At 42.3% G+C, this 20,245-nt stretch overlaps 1 protein-coding gene across 1 annotated transcript in view; it reads left to right on the forward strand.

The window, feature by feature from the left end:
• Positions 1–20,245, forward strand: part of PIK3C3 (phosphatidylinositol 3-kinase catalytic subunit type 3) — a 699,052-nt gene that overhangs the window by 596,084 nt on the left and 82,723 nt on the right. Inside the window, exon 23 of the mRNA XM_069218786.1 lies at positions 13,291–13,381. Within this exon, the coding sequence (XP_069074887.1) occupies positions 13,291–13,381 (91 nt within the window). The remainder of the gene's footprint in view (positions 1–13,290; positions 13,382–20,245) is intronic.

Genomic DNA, 20,245 nt, shown 5'->3' on the forward strand with positions numbered 1-20,245 from the left:
GCCCATCCACGCAGATCAACCAATGCAAAGTGCCAGTGATGCTCAATCTGCTCCTCATGGTGATAGCCTCCTCTTCGCAGCTCCTGCCAAAGTGAACTCTTCTTGCAGAGTTTGAAAAAATAACTCTTCAGGGGGGCTTACCTGGTCCTAGTGTCCGACTCACAGTTCACAGTGGTTGGTCTGAACTTTTCCCTGGTTCAGCGCAACCAAATATCCATGAGTGATGGTTTGTGGTTCTTGGTGCTATTTTCACCAAATAAGTTTAAAAATCATATCTCCGGGTCTACTGATTAGAGTTTTGTCATTCTGGTGTCATTTTGTTTATTAAAATGTATTCAATGTTTCTAAATAGGCTTGGGATGGGTCTTGTGTTTTATTTTCACTTTATTACTATTTGAGTGCTGAATAAATACTTTACACATTGCCTCGAAGTCAAGCCTGATTGCTTTTTGCCAGGCTACCAGAGGGCTAAGCACAGGTTAATTAAGTGGCTTTTGTACTTCACCCTTTCAAGGACTGCGTTTATTATTTTAGTGGGGTTTCCATTTAATTGAATGGCATGAGCAATGAGAAGCAAATAAAGAATAAAAATGTGACTCAGGCCCTTGAATTTTTGTGTCTAAACATCCTTTCTCTGTTGGCTCCTGCAACTGTGGCTGCCCTCAAGAACTTTTCTCCTCTGGTGCTATGTGAGAAAATATTATGTTGGCATGGTGTGCTTCAAAGGGGCTTGCATGTGCAATTTCACAGACAAGTCCTTAGGAGAGAGCAGCCGGTTTACTTAGCACTGTCACTCAGTGGAACTCAAATGATGAGAGTTTGAGTATTCACAGTGGTCTTGAAAAGTGTACTTAAACCCCTCCTGTTAATCCAGAAGTCAGCATCAATGGAAGTATCCCGCTCTTCTATGTTCTATCATGCTACTCCAATGCTTTGTGCTTTGCACTGGCTCCTGGTGTATGCTATGGTTTGTTTGTAACTGTGTGGCCAAGTCCATAGGGTCTTATTTAGAATTACCGCCCCATCTCTATGTAAAATGACCTAATTCCTTATCACCGTATTTAAATATAAAGATCAGGAAATGTATGTCTCCTTGAAATTCCTCACATTCAGTACCAGAGACTCGATGACCTCTCTTTTAGCATCTTGTCTCCCATCTAATGACATACCCTTACCCAGCCTCTAAAAAGTTCTATTTTGTTCCACAAAGCCATGAAAAATGTCATTTTTTCCAGGTTTTTATCATAACTCTTTCCAAGTTTGTGGTTTATTTGCCCATACTAGCACCACAATATTGGTTAAGGGTGTACAAGTGATTTATGAACGATTTTTAACATAACATACAAATGACAGTGGCAACCTATGAGGCTTTGTATAACTTAATCCTATCTGGCCAATGTTAATGCCTGGACTGCAGATTTATGTAACTACCTTGCTGACTACTTGAGAATCCTCAAAGTACATACCAATGACTTAAGTGGCTAGCTCTATTGTCCTGTGCCTTACCTTTATAAGTCTTTGAGGTGCTGTTATTAGCTAGAAGTACACATAGGCAGTTTATTGGAGTATACATTTGAAATGTGTACCTATAGCATTCAAAAATGAACTTGGAGAGGCAATGTTACACATTTTCAGTTTGCAGTCTCCTTAGCTGTGAGAAACTTCTATGTGGGTACAGTATTGGGCTACTTAATTGCAATTTCAGCTTGTCTGTATTCCCCAGATAAGGATTCCCGAGTTAAATTTGCCTATTGTTTCTTTTCTTGAAGAGTGTGCAGAATATGTTGCCTTTGGTTATGTTCCACGTTGCTCAATGAGATCTGAATCCAGCGCTGACCTTTATTATTGGACAACTCCTTGAGCATCTTCCTTCTTGCACTTTGGGTCTTGACAGGGGAACCTATTTTTCCTTTTGCAACAGGCACGCTAGTGAGATTGAGGCCTTCTTTGCCCGTCATAGTCTTTATAAGGGCATGGTAGTTCGCAATGGGTCCTATTGTTTCTTCGATAGTTAGTAATAGAATTGAGTATGCCTCAGTCTCTGTGCCTTCCTTCTTGCCGCTTCTTCATCCATCCAAAGATGAGGAAAAACTTTGTAGGCTAGACTTTCAGAAGTGCTTCGAGCCACTCCACACAGAGCTCAATCTTGTAGTCCAGATGATAAATGTTTTATGAAGTTTGAACATCCTCCAATGGGTGAAGCAGTTAGAAATAAAACATTTTAAAGATTTTTATTATTAGTTGGTACAAAATGCTATCATTTGCTTTTCCTGGAAGTGGAATGGCTACTCCTTCGGCCCTTTCAAGCAGTGTTTCACTTCAGGTGATCTGTAATGTACCACACGATCCTCTGTTCATTCTTTCATACAACATTACTGTCTTGCCTTAGACAAATGAGACCAATCCCTATTTGAGTATGGTAATCCACGCCTTTTTGGTGTGGTGATCTTGGTTCGAATCGCCAATGGTCCTCCTTCTGAAAGCATTGGGATTGTTTCATTTAATGAACTATGGGGACTATTATGAAATAGAATATGCTACTTTCTGGAGTGTTCTTTCTAATGGATACATTAGCTCCTGCAATTTTATTATGATGTCCCACCTTCCCTTTTAAGGACATGCATCCAAGTATTCTGTTTGTTTTTTGGTTTGGTTCTATTATGCTGTAGAATATACAATCTATATTTCACTTCCAGCAAAGTTACAGGACGCCAACCAGGACATTGGACAATACTGCCTTGCACAAGTGACATGTCATTTCTAATGGATACTTTTGATGCAGATTCCTTACCTGATACTACTTACCTGAGTATCCCCGGGTCACAGACTGGATTCCAAAACTTTTCATAGCTCTCCTGCTCTGGGAGGGTGTGCTGGCTCATATAGGCACCTGTACCATTTCCAGCATGAGCAATATAGCAATATAGCTCCCATCCTGATGCATCGATACCAGTTCACTGCTCAGTTTATTTTTGCAATTGGAGGCATCAATTGTGGCAGTGCAGTGCACTAATCTGATTTGAGCTTTTTACTAAGGCCTATGACCATCCTTCAAAAACAGGGAGACTGATGGGATGGGCAGCATATCTGCATGTAGATATAGTATCCACCAAATATTTTATTTCAGAATGTAAGTAACTTTTTCTTCTGGTGGAGACTTCTGCCTGCAGAGTCTTTATATGTTGCATAGATTCCCAAGTAGTACCTACTGAGGGGATGAGTCTGAAGGGTCTGTAAAACAAGGAAATCTTGTAGCACGGAGTGGGCAAAATGACCATTACTTCTCACTTCGGCATTCGGATAGCTTTTGACGAATATGTGAGTGGAAGTTGTTTGTGATGTAATGCAGATTTATTTGGAATGTCAGGTGATATGTTGAATGCAGAGGGTGGGATTGTTTGGAGTCTCATCTCAGAATGAATGGACAGTTGGAGAAGAATGAAGAAGGGTTGGAACCACAGTGCTGCTTGTCTTACCATTTGTGTGATAACACTTCTTTGTATCTAAGGCATGGTTGCCTGAGCAGGTAACCATGCCATGATGTAGATCAGTTTTAGAATGTAAGAGAAGGTTGAGCAGGCTGGAAGCAAGATGGCTGGGATGTTTTATTCTTCTTAATACTTCATATATTTATTCAAATAAATATCTTTAAACTTCATCCTGGCTTTTAAACTACATGAGAAACGGGATTTTACACTGGTGACGAGCGGAAACTGCACACAAACATGAGGAATTTTGTAGGAACATCCCAACCTCACCGTTTAACAAGGAAAACTAAGGAAAGGTTCACCCTTCGACTTTACTTTCCCTTTAGTGCATGCTGCTGGTATGTACTATTTTTTACATTTATTTTTAATCGTAAAAACATTGCAGTACTTCTAAAGGCAAGACTCTCACCATTTCTGACAGTTTCTCTTCTGCATGAAGGCACGCGATCAACGAACCCATTCCCCTATTGAGACTTATTATAATTTTAACTTGCTATCTTCCAATTTCATGATGCAGAATGTCACATCACCTCCATTTTAGTAAACCCTGGTTATCCACCCGTTAAGTGGGGAAAATGGAAAAACGTTTTCGAAAGGTATTCTAGAGTATGTGGCACCTCATTGAGTGCGGCAAGGAGAACAGCACTTTTACTTCACTGTCCTGGGGCAAAAGGGTAGGAGGTTTTTGATCATCTTCCTGATGTACCAGACAGTGAAGCAATTAATTTCAATGAGTATGAAATGTGTATAAGGAAGCTAGATTTACACTATTTACCAAAAGTCAGCAACATTCTTGAGAGATATTACTTTGGGACGAGAGTACAAAATGAAGATATAGACCAATAGCACTAATTTGCAAAGCTTGGCATCCACCTGTTAGTTTGACACCCTCCTGTATGAGAGAATTAGGGACCAATTTATGTTAGGGTTCAATATTGAGAAAGTCTGTGATGAACTTTGGTTGCAAGATGAACCAACTTTAGAGGAAGGTTTAAACGTGGTCAAGAAAATTGAACATTCTTTAAAATGAGGTAATGAATAAAGTCACTGGTATAGGGAAGAGAGATATCAGTCAGGAGGTACAAGTTGTCAAAGAGGAAAAAACAAAATTATCAAAAGTATTTTATAAAAACTGACGAGAAGAAAGGGCCAACCAGGAAGTGTTTTAGATGTGATTGAAAAGGACATTTTGCTAATGACAAGAATTGTCCAGCACAGAAGGGGGTTTGTTCATATTGTAAAAAGAAAGGGCATTTCTCAGCAACCTGCAGATTAAGGAAAATAAAACAAGCAGTGAATGAAGTAGATCTAAATGAATGAAGAAAATTCTAGGTTACAATGTGGTCAAATAATTTTACAAGTTAGAAACAGTAGTGAAGCAGGCCCTCTAGATTTCATTGAGGTAGAGGGAAAGAAGACTAGGGTTTTATTTGACTCTGGTACGAAAATTACTATCATGGCTAACAAATTCTATGATGATAAATTAAAAGGGAAAGTAAGACTATTTAAACCTGACATCAGACCTTGTGCGTATAGTGTGTGCGTATGGTGGGGAACCTTTTGTATTGCATGGTTATTCTATAGGTCTAATTGAGTATGAGAAATGGTACACCACTGGAAAGGTTTATGTTTCAAAGAAAAATGACAGCATTATAAGCTGGTTACATCAAAAGGATCTGGGTGTGATGTTAGACCCTAATAGTTCTCCACCTATCATTTTGAAAAGAAATATGAATGTCAATATCATTGACAATTAAAAATTGGATATAACTCTTCAAAACCTGAGAATAGAGTTTCCAAACGTTTTTAGATGTGAACTGTGTTGTATGAGCGGTTACAAGCATGAGATACGGATGTCACCTGATGCTCAACCCTTTTGCAGTAAGGTACGCAATGTTCCCATAGCAATAAAACAAGAAATGTGAGAAAAACTTAAGTCTCAGGAAGTTATTGAAGAAGTGGAAGGCACAAAATGGTTAGCTCCTGTGGTAGTGGCCAGGAAATCCAATGGCAGTGTGAGATTGTGTGTGGATCTCAGGAAACTTAACAAAGGGTTGGTGGTTAATAGGTAACCGTTAACAAATATTTCAGAATGTTTGGTAATGTTAGGTGGGGCAAAGATGTTCACCACTGTTGATCTTGCTTCCTCTTACCACCAGATTGAATTAGAAGGATCATCTAGAGATCTCACAGCTTTCATTACACCATTTGGAGCATTTAGATACACCAGGCTCCCTTTTGGTTTAGAATCTGCATTATCTGCCTTCCACGCACCATGGAGAAATTAAGTGAGATAGAGGGTGGATGTGTGTACCAAGATGATCTCATTTATGGAAAGGATGAATCTTAACACATTTCTAGGGTAAAGAATGTTCTTAGTAAACTAGAGGAATACAATCTCACTGTCAAAATAGAGAAATGCAGATTTGGCAGCAGAACCATTGATTAACTGGCTCACACAATAACAGGTGATGGGTTGATGCCCAAAGCAGACTTAGTGAACACTATTCAAAACACGGTTTCTCCTACGAACAAAGAAGAGCTCATGAGATTCTTGGGAATGGCAGAGTATTATAACAAATTTATCAAAAACTTTGCAGAAGTCATTTTAAACATGAGACATTTGCTGAGAAAAGGTGTTGTTTGTTCGGGTGCATTGTGTGAGAGAGAATTTAAGGAATTAAAAGCCAAGATGTCACTTGCCCTCAAACGTAATTATTTTGATCCTATGAAGTGTTCGATTCTACCCACAGATGCTAGTCTCAAAGGATTGGGAGCAGTACTTCAGCAAGGAGGTTGAAAGGTGAGAACACCATCATGTCCCTTTCAAGGAGTTTTAAGGGTGCAGAAACATGATACTCAGTCATAGAAAGGGAAGCATTGGCGGTATACTGGGCCATCAGAAAGCTTAAAAAGTTACTATGGGGAAGTTTGTTTGTAATAAGGACAGATCATAAACCTTTGTGTGAGGTTTTCAAGTCTAAAGGTATTGATGCCGCTTCAAAATGGGTTGTAAGTTTGCAAGAATATGATTTGGGGGTGAAATATATCCCTGGACTAGAAAATATTCCAGAGGATACCTTTTCTAGGTTAGTGCCGGACATGCACAATTGTTCCAAGGAAGATTATGTGGATTCTGAGGAGTGTGAGTGTGTCTGTGAGGTTAATTTTTACATAATTTCGAAACAGATGGTTGGATGAGGTCAAGGGAAATAAGGTCTTGAGTACAGTGGTAAATCTTTTGCATTTGAGTTGGAAAGACCAGATCAGGGTGGTGTGGAATGTAGAGACGTTTGATGTTTAAGGATTAACTGGCAAAAGAGAAAGGTTTATTATTCAGAGGTACTAGGTTAGTTCCGCCTAGTAAATTAAGAGGAGAATTGTTAGAACTAGCACACAGATGTCACTTGGCAGTCTCTAAAATTAAAGAAAGATTACGTTCCTTTTATTGGTGACCTGGAATGGACACTCAGACAGAGAGATTGGTGAGAGAATGCATGCAATGTGCTTTAAGTGATAAAACATTGAAGCCTAGGGTGTAACCCATGGTGGTTAGGAATCTTCCCATTGGTCCGTGGCAGGATATTCCTGTAGATATTTTAGGACCTATTTACAGAGTTAATTCTCAGGATTATGATATTGTAGTGATGGAGGTTTATTCCAGGTGCCCAGAGGTATGTTTTACCTGAAGCATTCAAACCAAGATAGTCAGAAACAGTTTCTTTAGCGAACAGTAGCCATTTGTCTTGGCAGGAAGAAGTGTTAAGTAGAGTTGGTGCATATAGATTCACACCTCATTCAGTCACACAAGAAACTCCATTTGCTCTGTATCGGGGAAGACAACCTAATACAATATTGGAACCATATTGGGTAAATACATTTTTGAGTAACGGGGAAAGCAAACAATTTCTGAGGGTTGGAATTTTAAAGAGAAAGAACTCATGAAAGCTAGTAAAAAATACTTTGATATGAGGAATGCAGTCAAGAAGACAGAAGTCAATGTAGATGACTGGGTCAAGATAAGACATCCAGGATTGAGAAGTGAGGGCAGCAAGTGGTCAAAGCCTTTGAGAGTTATGAAGGTTTTCACTAATGCGATCAAAACTGAAGACCATCGGATTTGGAATTTAAATAGAGCAGTGGTTTGTAAGAGATTGGATGACCATTATAATATGTTTTGTGATCCTAAAGGAAAAAAACCCTCAAACAAGATGGTGATGTGGCCAAGGAACAGATGGCCAACAAACAGCGCTCTAGTAGAAGAATCAAAACACCATTGAATTTTAAAAGACTTTGTGATGAAGTAGATGTTTATGTTGTATATGAATAGCCTATTGAAAGATTTCATATGTGTAATCGGTTGGGATGTTTTATTCTCCTCAATACCTCATATTTTTATTCAAATAACTATCTTTAAACTTTATCCTGGCTTTTGAACTATGTCGGAAACTGGATTTTACAATTTGTCGTACTAAATGGTTCAAACTTTGATTGTGGTAGTATTTTCAGAAGCCCGTGTTGCCCCCCCCCCCCCCCCCCATACCCCTCATCATTGCAAATGACAAGCAGGTGAAAGCCGACGTGGAGGATTTGGCTGTGGTGGAATGGGCTTGACTCTCTTGAGGTGGTTCCTTCTTGGTAAGGGCATAGCACAATTTTATATACAAAATTAAGCTCTTCTGAACCATCTTCCTTATCTTACTGCTAGCGTAGCCGACAAAGAGCTGGTAATCAGACTAATCTCTCAACTAACAAAATATTGTATCCACCAGACACATTGATAATGAAGGTAAGTGGTGAGTAAGACAGTCAGTCAAATAATGTTTATTTGCCTTAGACCAAGCCATAAAAGCACAAATGAAAACAAACAACCATAAAAAAATAACAGCTTAAAAGATTAAAAATGCAAAGTTTAAAAAGACACATTTCCGTAAAAAATTAACCTGATATATTCAACATAGTACTTTGAGGAGTCCCATATCCATTTCTAATTCTCATCACACAGCAAACAAAATTGGCCCCTGCAATGCGAAATTCCAAGTTACACAGTTTTTGCAATAAGATAAACGCCTCTCCCTGGAATCTAATCTTAGACTGATGTAAAATCGGGATGAAAAAACGCATGCCGGGAAGGAAGCATAATTGGCAAAACAGTGTAAAGTGCTTTGTTTGGCGATATTGTTGCAGTGGCATCTTGGCAATATAGTGTGCCAATCTGCACCCCTGGGAAAAGCCACTAATAAATGTAAATGTAATGAACTAAACTGCAATCTGGTCAAATAAAACCTACAGTGCGAACTAAAAACATGTTAAATAAAATTTGCATCCCAGCAATGTTTTAATCAGATTGTAATTGATGCTACTACTGTGTTCATCAAAATTTGCCTGATGAAGGATGCCACGCCTTTCTCTGAATGCCTCTTTCATCTGACCCATTGCATCACACTTAATATTTACCAGATAGCGAAATAGCTCAGATAAACCCAAATCCTTAAATCCCACATTAATATAATTAATCCACGGGATCGTCAAGGTGTAATCCTGGGAAAGACAATCTTCCAATATATCTTTTGAAAGTGAACCAACCTCACCACATTCTAATCCAGAGTAGCAGGGGGTCTGTAGGAAGCTGGCTCTGTATATACAACATCAGAATGAGAAATAGTGGGCACACAGTTCTGGGGTTCCCCAGAGCCTTAGCAGAGGCTAAAGTAGATAATACTAATACTCTCCTTTATGGTAGTGTGGTTGAGCAGTTAGGCTTATCAGAGGGTAGTGCAAAGCATTTATAGTACACGCACAAAAAAAATAGAAAAAATACGCACTCAATTACTAACTCCAGACCAATGGTTTTTATGTAGAAAAAAATATATTTTCTTAATTTATTTTTAGAACCACAAGATTCAAGTTACACGTAAGTACTTCAACAGGTTCTGCTTTAACACATGTATCAACAGTACTTTGTTTGAAATCAATAAGTTATACAGTTTTTGAATTATTGGCAATATTCTGTTTTATAAATGGACCCTGCAATTTTCAGAACAGTTCCTGGGGGGAAGAAATGTTAGTTTGATTTGCAGGTAAATACAACACTTACAGTTTCAATCTCCGGGTTTTAGGAAGTCCATAGGTTGGGGTTCAAGTTAACTCCAAACACCCACCACCTACAACATGGGGCCGGCTGGGTGCAGAGGTCAAAGTTTAGCAAATTTAATGTGGGCTCCTTTGGAGACATGGGGTTCTTGGAATCTGGTCTGTCTGCAGGTAAATACCTGTGGCTCGGAGGGGAGACCAGGGCGGATTAGAGAAGCACTGGAGGTGCCACAAGTAGGCACCAAACAGACACCCTCAGTGGCACAGGGGCGGCTGGGGGCAGGGTGCAAACAAGACGTCAGGTTTCCAATGCTGGTCTATGAGGGGTCTCTGGGGGTCACTCAGAGGCTGCAGGTGAGGTCCAGGGGGTCATCTCGGGTACACCATAGGCTGGACAGGATGGAGGGCCGCCTGCTGAACGTTGCTGCACCGGAGGTCGGGTTTTCCAAGGCCTGGGGGCTGCGGGTGCAGTGTGTCTTTAGATGTCTGATAACTTCGTCTGGAGCTTCGCGGTCGGGGGGTCCTCCGGATTCCCTCTGCAGGCATTATAGTAGAGAGGTCAACCCAGGGTGGGCACTTGCTCGCAATCGCCTGGAGATCCTCTCTAGCTAGGTGGACCACCTGGACATGGGCCGTGGGTATCGGGTACAGCGTGGTCAGGACTCACGCATTCGGATTGGGGTGGGAGCCCTTAGTAGTTGTTTTTTCTTAGACAGGGCTGCTGTCCTCTGGAGTTCTAGGCCCTCTTGGGTGCAGGGCAATCCTCTTGAGCTTGGCAGAGGTCACTGGTCCTGCTGGACGCGTCACTGTTTTTTTTTGCATGTTCTTTGAAGCAGGAGACAGGCCGTTAGGACTGGGGCCAAAGCAGTTGTTGTCTTCCTTCTTTTCTGCTGGAGGTTTCAGCTAAGCATTCCTTCTTCTTCTTGTAGGTCACCAGGAATCTGGTGAGCTGGGTTCAGGGAAGCCCTTAAATACAAGATTTTGGGGCGTTACAGGGGTCAGAGGGAAGTAGCCAATGGCTACTGTCCCTGAGAGTGGCTACACCCTCCTTATGTCCACTCTCATTGGGGAGTGGGGCACATTCCCATCCCTATTGGTCCCTGTCCTCCAAACCAAGATGAAGGGTTCTGCACGGAGTGGGGTCACCTCAGCTCTAGACACCGTAGGGGTGGTCCTGGCTGGAGTGGTCATTCCTCCCTGTTTTCCCTAATTTTCCCACCGGACTTGCTGACAAAAGTGGGGCTTTGTCCAGGTAGCGGGCAACTTCACTAGCTAGAGTGCCCTGGGACACTGTAATCTGAGGCTTGAGCCTTTGATGCACACAGCCAGGTGTTACAGTTCATGTAGTGTGAAACCCCCCCCCCCCAACATGAGTTTCTGACCACCGAGAGCACAAAGGCGCTCACGCCATGTGGTCAGAAACTTGTCTGAAAGTGGCAGGTTGTCACAGACTGGTCAGTGTGGCTAACATACAGGGGGCATCTCTGATGTGCCCCCATGTGCATTTTTTAATTATTCCCACACTGGCATCATTGGGGGTTGATTGTGGTAAGAAGTTTGATACCAAACTTCCCAGTATTCAGTGAAGCCATTATGGAACCGTGGAGTTCGTAATGACAAACTCCCAGACCATATACTTAATATGGCCACACTGCACTTACAATGTCTATGAATAGACTTAGACACTGTAGGGGCATATCGCTCATGCAGCTATTCCCTCACTTGTGGTATTGTGCATCCTGTTTTAGGGCTACAGGGCCTGCTAGAGGGGTGACATACCTATGCCACAGACAGTGTTTTGTGGGCATGGCCCCCCGAAGGGGATGCCATGTTGACTTTGCCTTTTTCTCCCCACCAACACACACAATCTGCAAGGGCAGTGTGCATGTGTTAGGTGAGGGGTCACTTAGGGTGGCACACACATGCTGCATCCCTTAGGGACCCTCTCTAGTCACAGGGCCCTTGGTACCACTGGTACCCTTTTCAAGGGATTTATCTGTGTGCCAGAGGTGTGCCAATTGTGGAAACAGTGGTACATTTTTAGGGAAAGAACACTGGTGCTGGGGCCTGGTTAGCAGGATCCCAGCACACTCTAAGTCAAGTCAGCGTCAATATCAGGCACAACGGGTGGGAATTGGGAGGGGGGTTACAGCAACAAGTGCCAGTTTCCTACAGGGTCCAACTTAATTTTGTCCTCGATGGGGGGCAGACCCACCTCGCAGTGGCACATAAAAGTTGAAGTGGACTGGGGGACTGCCAGAAGCCTACCTGAAAATATATACTCAACCCTCTGCAGAGGACCCGCACCCATGTACCCCCAGACTCTTGTGCTTTTATAATACTAACAATTTCATGCACCTGCTTTTACCCTAGCCAGCGAGCAAAAAATAAAAACAGACTCTGCAACTCTTTGGTATTGGGTTGCGCTGCTTTTAAAAAGGGTATGCCAATTTAAATTTTGATCCAGGAGGATGCCTAAGTAATTAAAAGTTTAAACCCTACAAATTTCTAAACCTTCCAAATAACATTTTCCGGTTTTAATGTTTTTTGGTCCGATGCACATTGCAAAAGATTTGCTGAGATTGGTTTTACAATCAGTCCCTCCACCCCCCATAAAACTTTAAAACGTATTTGCGGTTCTGGAGATTAAAACCGCATCATCAGCGTACAGTAAAATAGGGAGGGCGGCGGACTTCACCATGGGCATATCTTTTCTCGCTTTACTCAGACACACCTCTAGATCATTAATAAAGATTAAAAACAATAAGGGGGCCACCACACATCCCTGCCTGAAGGTAAGTCATTTTTTCTTCTTTTCAAAAATGGCCATATCAAGTGTGGTCCCTAACACGAGTTTCAGTTAAGAAATCAGTAAGAGCTACAGTATCCATCATTGTAGAACTTAATATTTATATTTATTTATATGCATGGACTTGATTTTATTACAGTATTGTACTTTATAATGTGTGGTTTTGTATTGTCTATTGTATTTTGATTGTTTTTACAATTTAGTTACCATTGCTTCTGTAAAAATGTTTCGAGATATCACTAAGTGTTTTGTGTTTCTCACAACCTGGGTGGACTTTAATATCTTTGTTACAGCTGTGATATCTGTGCTGTACGGTACCCAGAATCAGCACTCCGCCCTCTTCTTGACGTCACCCCACACTCTATCCGCAGGGTCAGCGAGGCCAACTTCCCATCACAGACCAAATACTCAGTGAGCGGATATGTGGAGAACCGCAGCACTATCAGCTGTGATGGTGCTTGGTTGTAAATGCGAATGCTGGGGCCGGGAGAGGAACGCTTTGTAAAGGTCTCTTCAAGGGTTAAAAGCATTACAATCCGTTCACATGTTGTTGTTGTCAAGTCCCAGCCCAGCCCGTAAACCCTTTGCTGTTGGTGCAGATGAAGTGTGAATAATTTATCAGCATTGCTGAGGATTTGCAAATAAGAATCATAGAGCCAAGAGAAACATGGCACTAATTAAGCTGATGATTCATGCTTTATGGAGTAGATAATATAGGTGCTTGACCAGGCGACAAAGTAAACATTTCAGGGTCTCAGGAAGTGCCATCATATTCTTCTTTAAAATCTGCAGCAGACATCAGTTTGTTAATGTTATGTTTGGCCGTATGGTAATTTATATACTAACCTTCCTTATGCTGGCGTCTTTCATGTTCAACCATACTTTTTATTCTTCCTATAGGTATTCCAACCTAATATTGAATTTGTTTTCCCTCATGGTGGATGCCAATATCCCGGACATTGCTCTGGAGCCAGATAAAACTGTAAAAAAGGTAATTATGTGGAGGCTTTTTTCGTAAAATTGTAGTGTGTAAATCAAATTATCATCACAATGCGATTTTAGTTTAAAAAGTTGAATGTCTATATCACAAGCTCTCAATACTTAAACTTGCCATTTGTGATGTTAGTGATGCCTTGTCTGAGAGAACACTGGGGAGGGTATGAGTTCTTTCAGTGGAGGTTGGTGCCTGTCCTCTCAGGAGAAGGCCCAGCAAACACCTGTATTATATGTAAATAAACCAAGGTATACCTTCCGACGGCTTCCTCTTTACTACACTGTAGAAAAGTGCAGTGGCCAGTGCAATGTCCATGTGACAAGTGTTTATACTGAAGTCACCTGGGGCCATATTATACAAAGTGCCATGGGGGCGCGATAGGCATTAGCACCCGCTTTGCACCCTGAGGCATTAAGGTGCTACAGAAGAGGCCACAGACACTTGTGCGGCCCCTTCTGTAATACAGATAGCACTGGTGCACATATAGAACCGGAACACACATTGTGCCAGCGGTATCATCGCAGGGCATTCCCTTATTTGCATGGGGGTCTGGCCCCATGCAAATGAGGGAATCTGTTTGCCTCTGCTCCTATGCCGTATTATGGACGCATGCACAAAGGGAAAGAAACTCTCAGGGGCACTGTCAATGCGCCCCCTGATGGCAGCCCTCTGGAGGGGATAAAAGGGGTCCTGTGGATACCCCAGACATCGCCTTGCAGGCAGATGCAGTCACTTACTACACCTGCCTACAAGGGGCTCTCCCACCCCTCTTAAAAGTGCAGGAGGCTTGCTGCCTGCACAGTGAGACACGGAGCAGCTGCTTCAAAACCGTTCCGTATTTCACTTGAATGCGCTGCCCCCACTTCAGCCCGAGTTTGCTGTTGCTCTGGGAGCAACACATTCAAATACAGGGCATTCCCTTTGTTTGCTCAGGGCGCACCTTTTTAAAGGTGTGCCCGGCACAAACAAGGAAAATGCGCGCTGTATGTGTAATATGGCCCCTGGTGGATAGGAAACTCAGAATTGAATTGCTTGACAGCCCTCTCCTCTGTTGGGCGGCTGGAAAACAGAGCACATGCAGCACTCTACAAGTGAGTAGTACTGGTGTTGTAAGGGATGATGAACTAAAGCTGTGTAAGTGGATCTGTTCAATTAGATACAGCATTTGAGTGCTTGCACGAATGACAATTTGTATTGTCAAAAATGGGTCTGAGTTACTAAGCATGTGTTGGAAAGTGGATTATTGGTAAAGGCAGGTAAGTACCACCACTTAGCAATAGGCCACAAACCCCCACTAGGTCCAGTCAGGGTCTCAATAAATTAATCCCAGCTCAACCCTTGGTAGCTTAGCAACGAAGAGTTAGGGTTAATTTAGGAGACAGGTGTGGAAAGCTTTTAAAAAACACAAAACAGTAAATAAGTAAAACACAATAAAAATCCAACACCAATTTATAAAATGGATTATATTTTTATCTTTAAAATGACACTAAAATGACAAAACTCCAATAAAGGAAACCAGAGATATGGATTTTTCAAGAATAAGAGCCTGATTACAACTTTGGCGGAGGGGGTTAATCCGTCCCAAATGTGACGGATATCCCACCCACCGTATTACGAGTTCCATAGGATATAATGGGCTCGTAATATGGCGGGTGGGATATCCATCACATTTGGGACGGATTAACCCCCTCCACCAAAGTTGTAATCAGGCCCTAAATGTTTTTTAGTGCAAATAAACTAAAAGTGCCAATCTGGCTGCATTCGACGCGGCAAAGTCAAAAATTGAGGCTGAGGCTGCCTGCCAAACTCATAACGCCACTACACCGCCATTGTGGGCTAAACCACGCAAGCCCTAGTTTGAATTTCCCGCTGACCCGTAACACTGCTCGTAATCGAGCCGGCTACAATGTGGTGGTGCGGTGGGTGCAGCAGCACCCGTCGCGCATTCCACTGCCTGAATTAGGTGCAACAGGGCCCCTGCACTGCCCTGGCCAAGTGCAGGGGCCCCCGGAGCCTTCATTCCGCCCACCTTTCCATGGCGGTGTAACCCACCATGGACAGGTTGGCGGATTACAACTGCCGGGACCTCCAGGCTGCAGGCTGGTTCGCAGCCTGGCAGTGTCAGCGGTCAGACAGTGGCGGCTCCGTCACGGTCATAATGTGGCAGTCGGACTGCCACTGTGAATCTGGCGTTCTGAAGACCGACAGACTTATAATGAAGCACTTATTCTTTTTCTTGAAGATTTTCTGGACCGGGACGAAGTCACAAGTTGAATCTGACCTCCCTGGAGCCCTCTTCGTATATGCATCGCAGGAGACCTCGGTCAACTATTCTTCATTCGGACTTAGACGATTTATTTGTGATGGAACTTTTCGTCCCGGACCAACTTGAAATCGAAGCCTACTTCCCTGTAGCCCTACTGGGATCCACTGCATGGGAAGCCTCGGTCAAATTTTACATTCAGACTTCGGAGCCTTTTCTCTCAGATATTGGACGATCCTCCACAACGTGTCGATTTTGAGTCAACGTAATCTGATTGCCTTTCCATGAGCCCCCAGTGAAATCCTGGAAGTCTGGGGGTCTGGAGCTTTTCAGCGGTACAAACCTGCAAATCAGGCCGGGTCGTGGTCGACGTAAGCCGGCTTGACTCATGACGTCAGGTCGGTCCACCTATGGAGCTTTTTGCCAAAGTTTCTCCAAACTTCTGCATCTTCTTACAGAAGTTCCTCCAAGATTCTTTAGGAGTCCACAACTCACCCCAAGGTTACAGAAGCTCTGAGTTGCTCCTTGAGGATTAGGAATCCAACTCCCAGAATGTACGTGGCTCAAATCCAGAAATGACCACTGGTCACCTGGTCAGTTTCTTCATGGCTTGATGCAGGGGACTCTGGTCAGCTATCTTCTACCTGTAGCAAACAGGGAGTCCATTCTTGAAGCAGTAGAAGCCAGGCAAAGTCCTTTTCTTGGTGAAGCCCAAGTGTGCAGCTGGTGCAGTCGTTCTGAGTGTAGTGTCCAGGGGCAGGCCAGGGGTCCAGCAGGGCAGTCCTTCTTCTTCTTCTCTTGTCCCTGTAGGGATCTGAGGAGTTGTGCAGCTCTGCCAATTTTATCCTTGCTTCTGGTGTGGAAAACGTGTGGAGGGGGTCTGTCCAATCACGTGCAGGCCACCACCCTCTTGAATGGCCACTTCCTGGGAAGTGTGGCAGAAATCAATCCCAGGGAGCAACATTCATCCAAAATCCAAGATGGCAAAAATTCAGTCTTACAGTTTAGATCTGGCTGAGCCCATTCACTGGTGTGGCTAAGTTTCCCTTAACACACCCCTTCCCTAATCTAATTAGGGGGCTCCTGGCTGTCTGGGTTTGCAGGAAATGGGGGAGGTATAGTGGCTGCCTCAAATGTCTTTCCCTCTGAAGACCGGTTTTGCTGCTTCCCCCCCCCCCCCCCCCCTCCCCCTGACCCCCCATCCTATTCTACCATCTGCTGAGGCATATCTCCTGCCACCAGATGCTTCTTTTGTTTCAGCCCAGGCCACTTCACATTTCATTAAGGCAGCCTGGCTCAGGCTGCCAGAGGCTGACCAATCAGAGAAGGGCGCTCAAGGCTGAAGTTAGTAACTTTTAGGAAGAGTTCTAAAACTTTTTCCAGGTACAAGTTATATTACATTAAACAGTGGCAAGTTGTTGAATTTATTATAACTTTTAATTTGATACTGAACATTTGTTATTTAGCTCCTTCCTATAGAAAATAAGATTGTATTAGTTTAAAATAAAGTCTCTTCATGTTAGCCTATGGAACCCATTTAGTACAATGAGGAAAACATGTTTAGCTATTTTTTCCCTCGCCAGAGCTTATAAAACATATTATATGAAGTCCCTGCTTATCGTTACACTGCACTCAACCCTTGGGACACTTAGGGCACACCTTAGGGGTGACTTATATGTAAAAATTGGATAGCGAAGGACTTTGTAAGTACTTTTAATTCCAAAGTTTGAATTTGGGGTTAAGTTTAACTTAAAAGCAGGCAGAAAGGCAGTTCTGCCTTTAGAATGACACTGGCTACCACAGCAGTGCACCTATGGATGTACTACCTATGTTGGGGTCCCTAAACCTACATGTCTTACCATATACTAGGGACGTATAGGTAGTTTGGTACAGCCAATGCTAATTAGCCTAATTTGCATATCCATTTTAATCATAGCACGGGCCCTGAGACTGGTTTATGTGGAGGGGAGCTGATGCTGCTGCTGTTCTTTTTATTTATGTAGTATTATTCTGCTATAATGTATAGGAAGCAATGTTTTTCATATATATATATATATAAATCAATATTTTTGGGAATTTCAATAAAGAAAATACTGTAAGATATACATACAGTCTTGAGAGACATTTGACCTAATTCAATATAAAATGTTATTTATCTAATGATTGTTTAGATTTAAACAGGGTGGCCCATTGTTGTATGAATATTGGCAATGCCCAGGACACCCTCAGAGTCTGAAAAACACCAATATAAGTGAATAAATGGGGCAACATATTAGGGGACTTCTGCAATCAGCCCAGTTTTCCCACACCAGGCTTATCAAATCATCCTAGATTCGGCCATAAGCTAATGTTGGAACTGTCACAAATGCTGTGAACATATTGTGCGAGACAGTTTGTTAGGAGCACAGGTGTCTTGTGCACTTCACAACTTCATCATGTGACAGATTATTGCCACTGTGAGCCAAGATGTGCCTGGTACTGCAAACCAAAAAGAGCTGTGTCCATGCCACTAGTGTGCACATCATTTTCGGTTTTCAAAATGGAAGGCATACAGACGTGTATTTCATGGAATGGATTAGAAGCGTTCAAGGCATTCATTGTCATCATGTCTGTGCATATTTGCTCATCTTTTCTATTGTTCTGTAACTAGCTAGCGGGCTCAGGGCTCTTGTACAGCTCATTCACCCCTTACCTCTCTTGCCCAGCTTGCTGAAAATGATCAAGAAAGACCAGGTCGAAGTCATCCTAGTAGCTCTAGCCTGGGGAGGAAATTGTGGTACCCAGAACTTTTGGCCATAAGCATTTGTCCTCTGATCCAGCTGCCCCTAATGGAGGACTTCTGTTGCAATAATAGGGTAAAGTCTTCCAACGGGGTCCTGAACACCCTACACTTCAACAATACTTACTATGCTTACCCTAGTTACCTGTAGTACTCAAAACGATCATCTGTGCACCTTAATGTGTAATCCTGCCGAATTTCATTGCAGTCTGTCCAGCCTTTTTATGCTTTGCTGGAGTGCAAAGTTTATAGGAAATGCATTGGTGCACAAATTCTTTTTGGGACCCCTCCTTTTTCTTTGCACCACCTTGGCGAATCTCTGCTTAACTTTGCATACTCTTCCAATTGTCTCTTTATGCATCCAGTATACACAGGCCAAGCCGGGTGTGCTTTAGGAATGTTTCTTTCATATGCTTATATGAGAAGTAATGGCATTTCCATCAAATTGCCATATCCTGACATGTCTCAGTAAAATCACAGTTCTAAAAGTGTGATCAAATAATTAGATAGAATAAATTAAGTAAAGTCTGCCTAAGTAAACACTTGTCCTTCCTGAGGATGCGCTTACCAAGATTGTTAAACAGCTGATCATTACCTGAAATCATACTTAGATGGGTATTGTTACACTTGGTGTATAAAAGAGCCTGCATTTTCAATACAATGTTTTTTTTGTTGAGTGCTCCTAGTTGTGCTCAGGTATTGAGTTAGAATGGAGATCACTTTTACAAGTGCCGAGGCTCCCAAGCTGAGCCCACTGTGATGCAATCTGCAGCAGGAGGTCCACTATAAACTATTGTGTATATGTTATTAGAACTTTAGCCTGAGGATATGCAGGCCTGACTGAAAAGACTAGTATGCCTTTTTGTCCATCTGATAAAAATTCTCTGCAGATGAGGGTTTTTTTACTCGTTTTTTTTTTTCCCGCTACGCTACGCTCACTCTTCTTGTTTCGTAACAATCCATTATTTGTATGTCTCGCCTAAAGACTTTTCGCTACGCTACGCTCACTCTTCTTGTTTCATAACAATCCATTATTTGTATGTCTCGCCCAAAGACTGCCTTAGCTGCTGCTAGCCTCATGTTCTCCAAGCAAATCATTATACAGATACATACAAAGGGGTCTTTTAGTCAACCCTCAAAATCCACTGGGCTGCTCATATGCCATTCAAATTGTGCTCCTTCCCACCACAGCATAGAACACCATATTGGACACTGGCTAGGCCTACTTCAGTCGTTGGATACTGCCACGTTGAGTACATGTCTAACTTTAGGGGATTTATGTTTTCTAGGTGGATAGATACATGTATACCCATCGAAAAAAATACATCAAATAATGTTAGACATTTAAAGGCACTAGTATTTACCAGTGACTGCTAGTACCTACGTACAGTAGGTGCCATCACTTATTTTAGTCAAAATCAAGAAATGTGTTAAAATCAGAAATATTGAATTAAAATAAACAAAATTATTTATGTAACTTATGGAAAAATGCAAATTTCATTAAAAGACCTTAAGTGTGTAGGCAAATATAGATGTTGACGCCACATCTCTCAGCTTTATGAGGGACATTTAAAGCAGTTGAACCTGACTCGGGAGGGAGGGACATTTAATAATGATGTGAGTTACCTAAATTATGCGAAAGGCCAGACTGATTTGCTTTGCCAGTGCTCCTTCGTGGTTTTGTATTTGGAATACAAGTTAACAATGTTGTGCTATTTTCTAAGGTGTGATTGCTTAAACAGGGGAACAGACACTTTTTTTTGTGCAAATCACCTCGCCATGATTATATAATTGATGACGATATTGGGTCTTACATTTC

Source organism: Pleurodeles waltl, chromosome 1_1 (assembly GCF_031143425.1).
Source record: "Pleurodeles waltl isolate 20211129_DDA chromosome 1_1, aPleWal1.hap1.20221129, whole genome shotgun sequence".
Taxonomy (NCBI): domain Eukaryota; kingdom Metazoa; phylum Chordata; class Amphibia; order Caudata; family Salamandridae; genus Pleurodeles; species Pleurodeles waltl.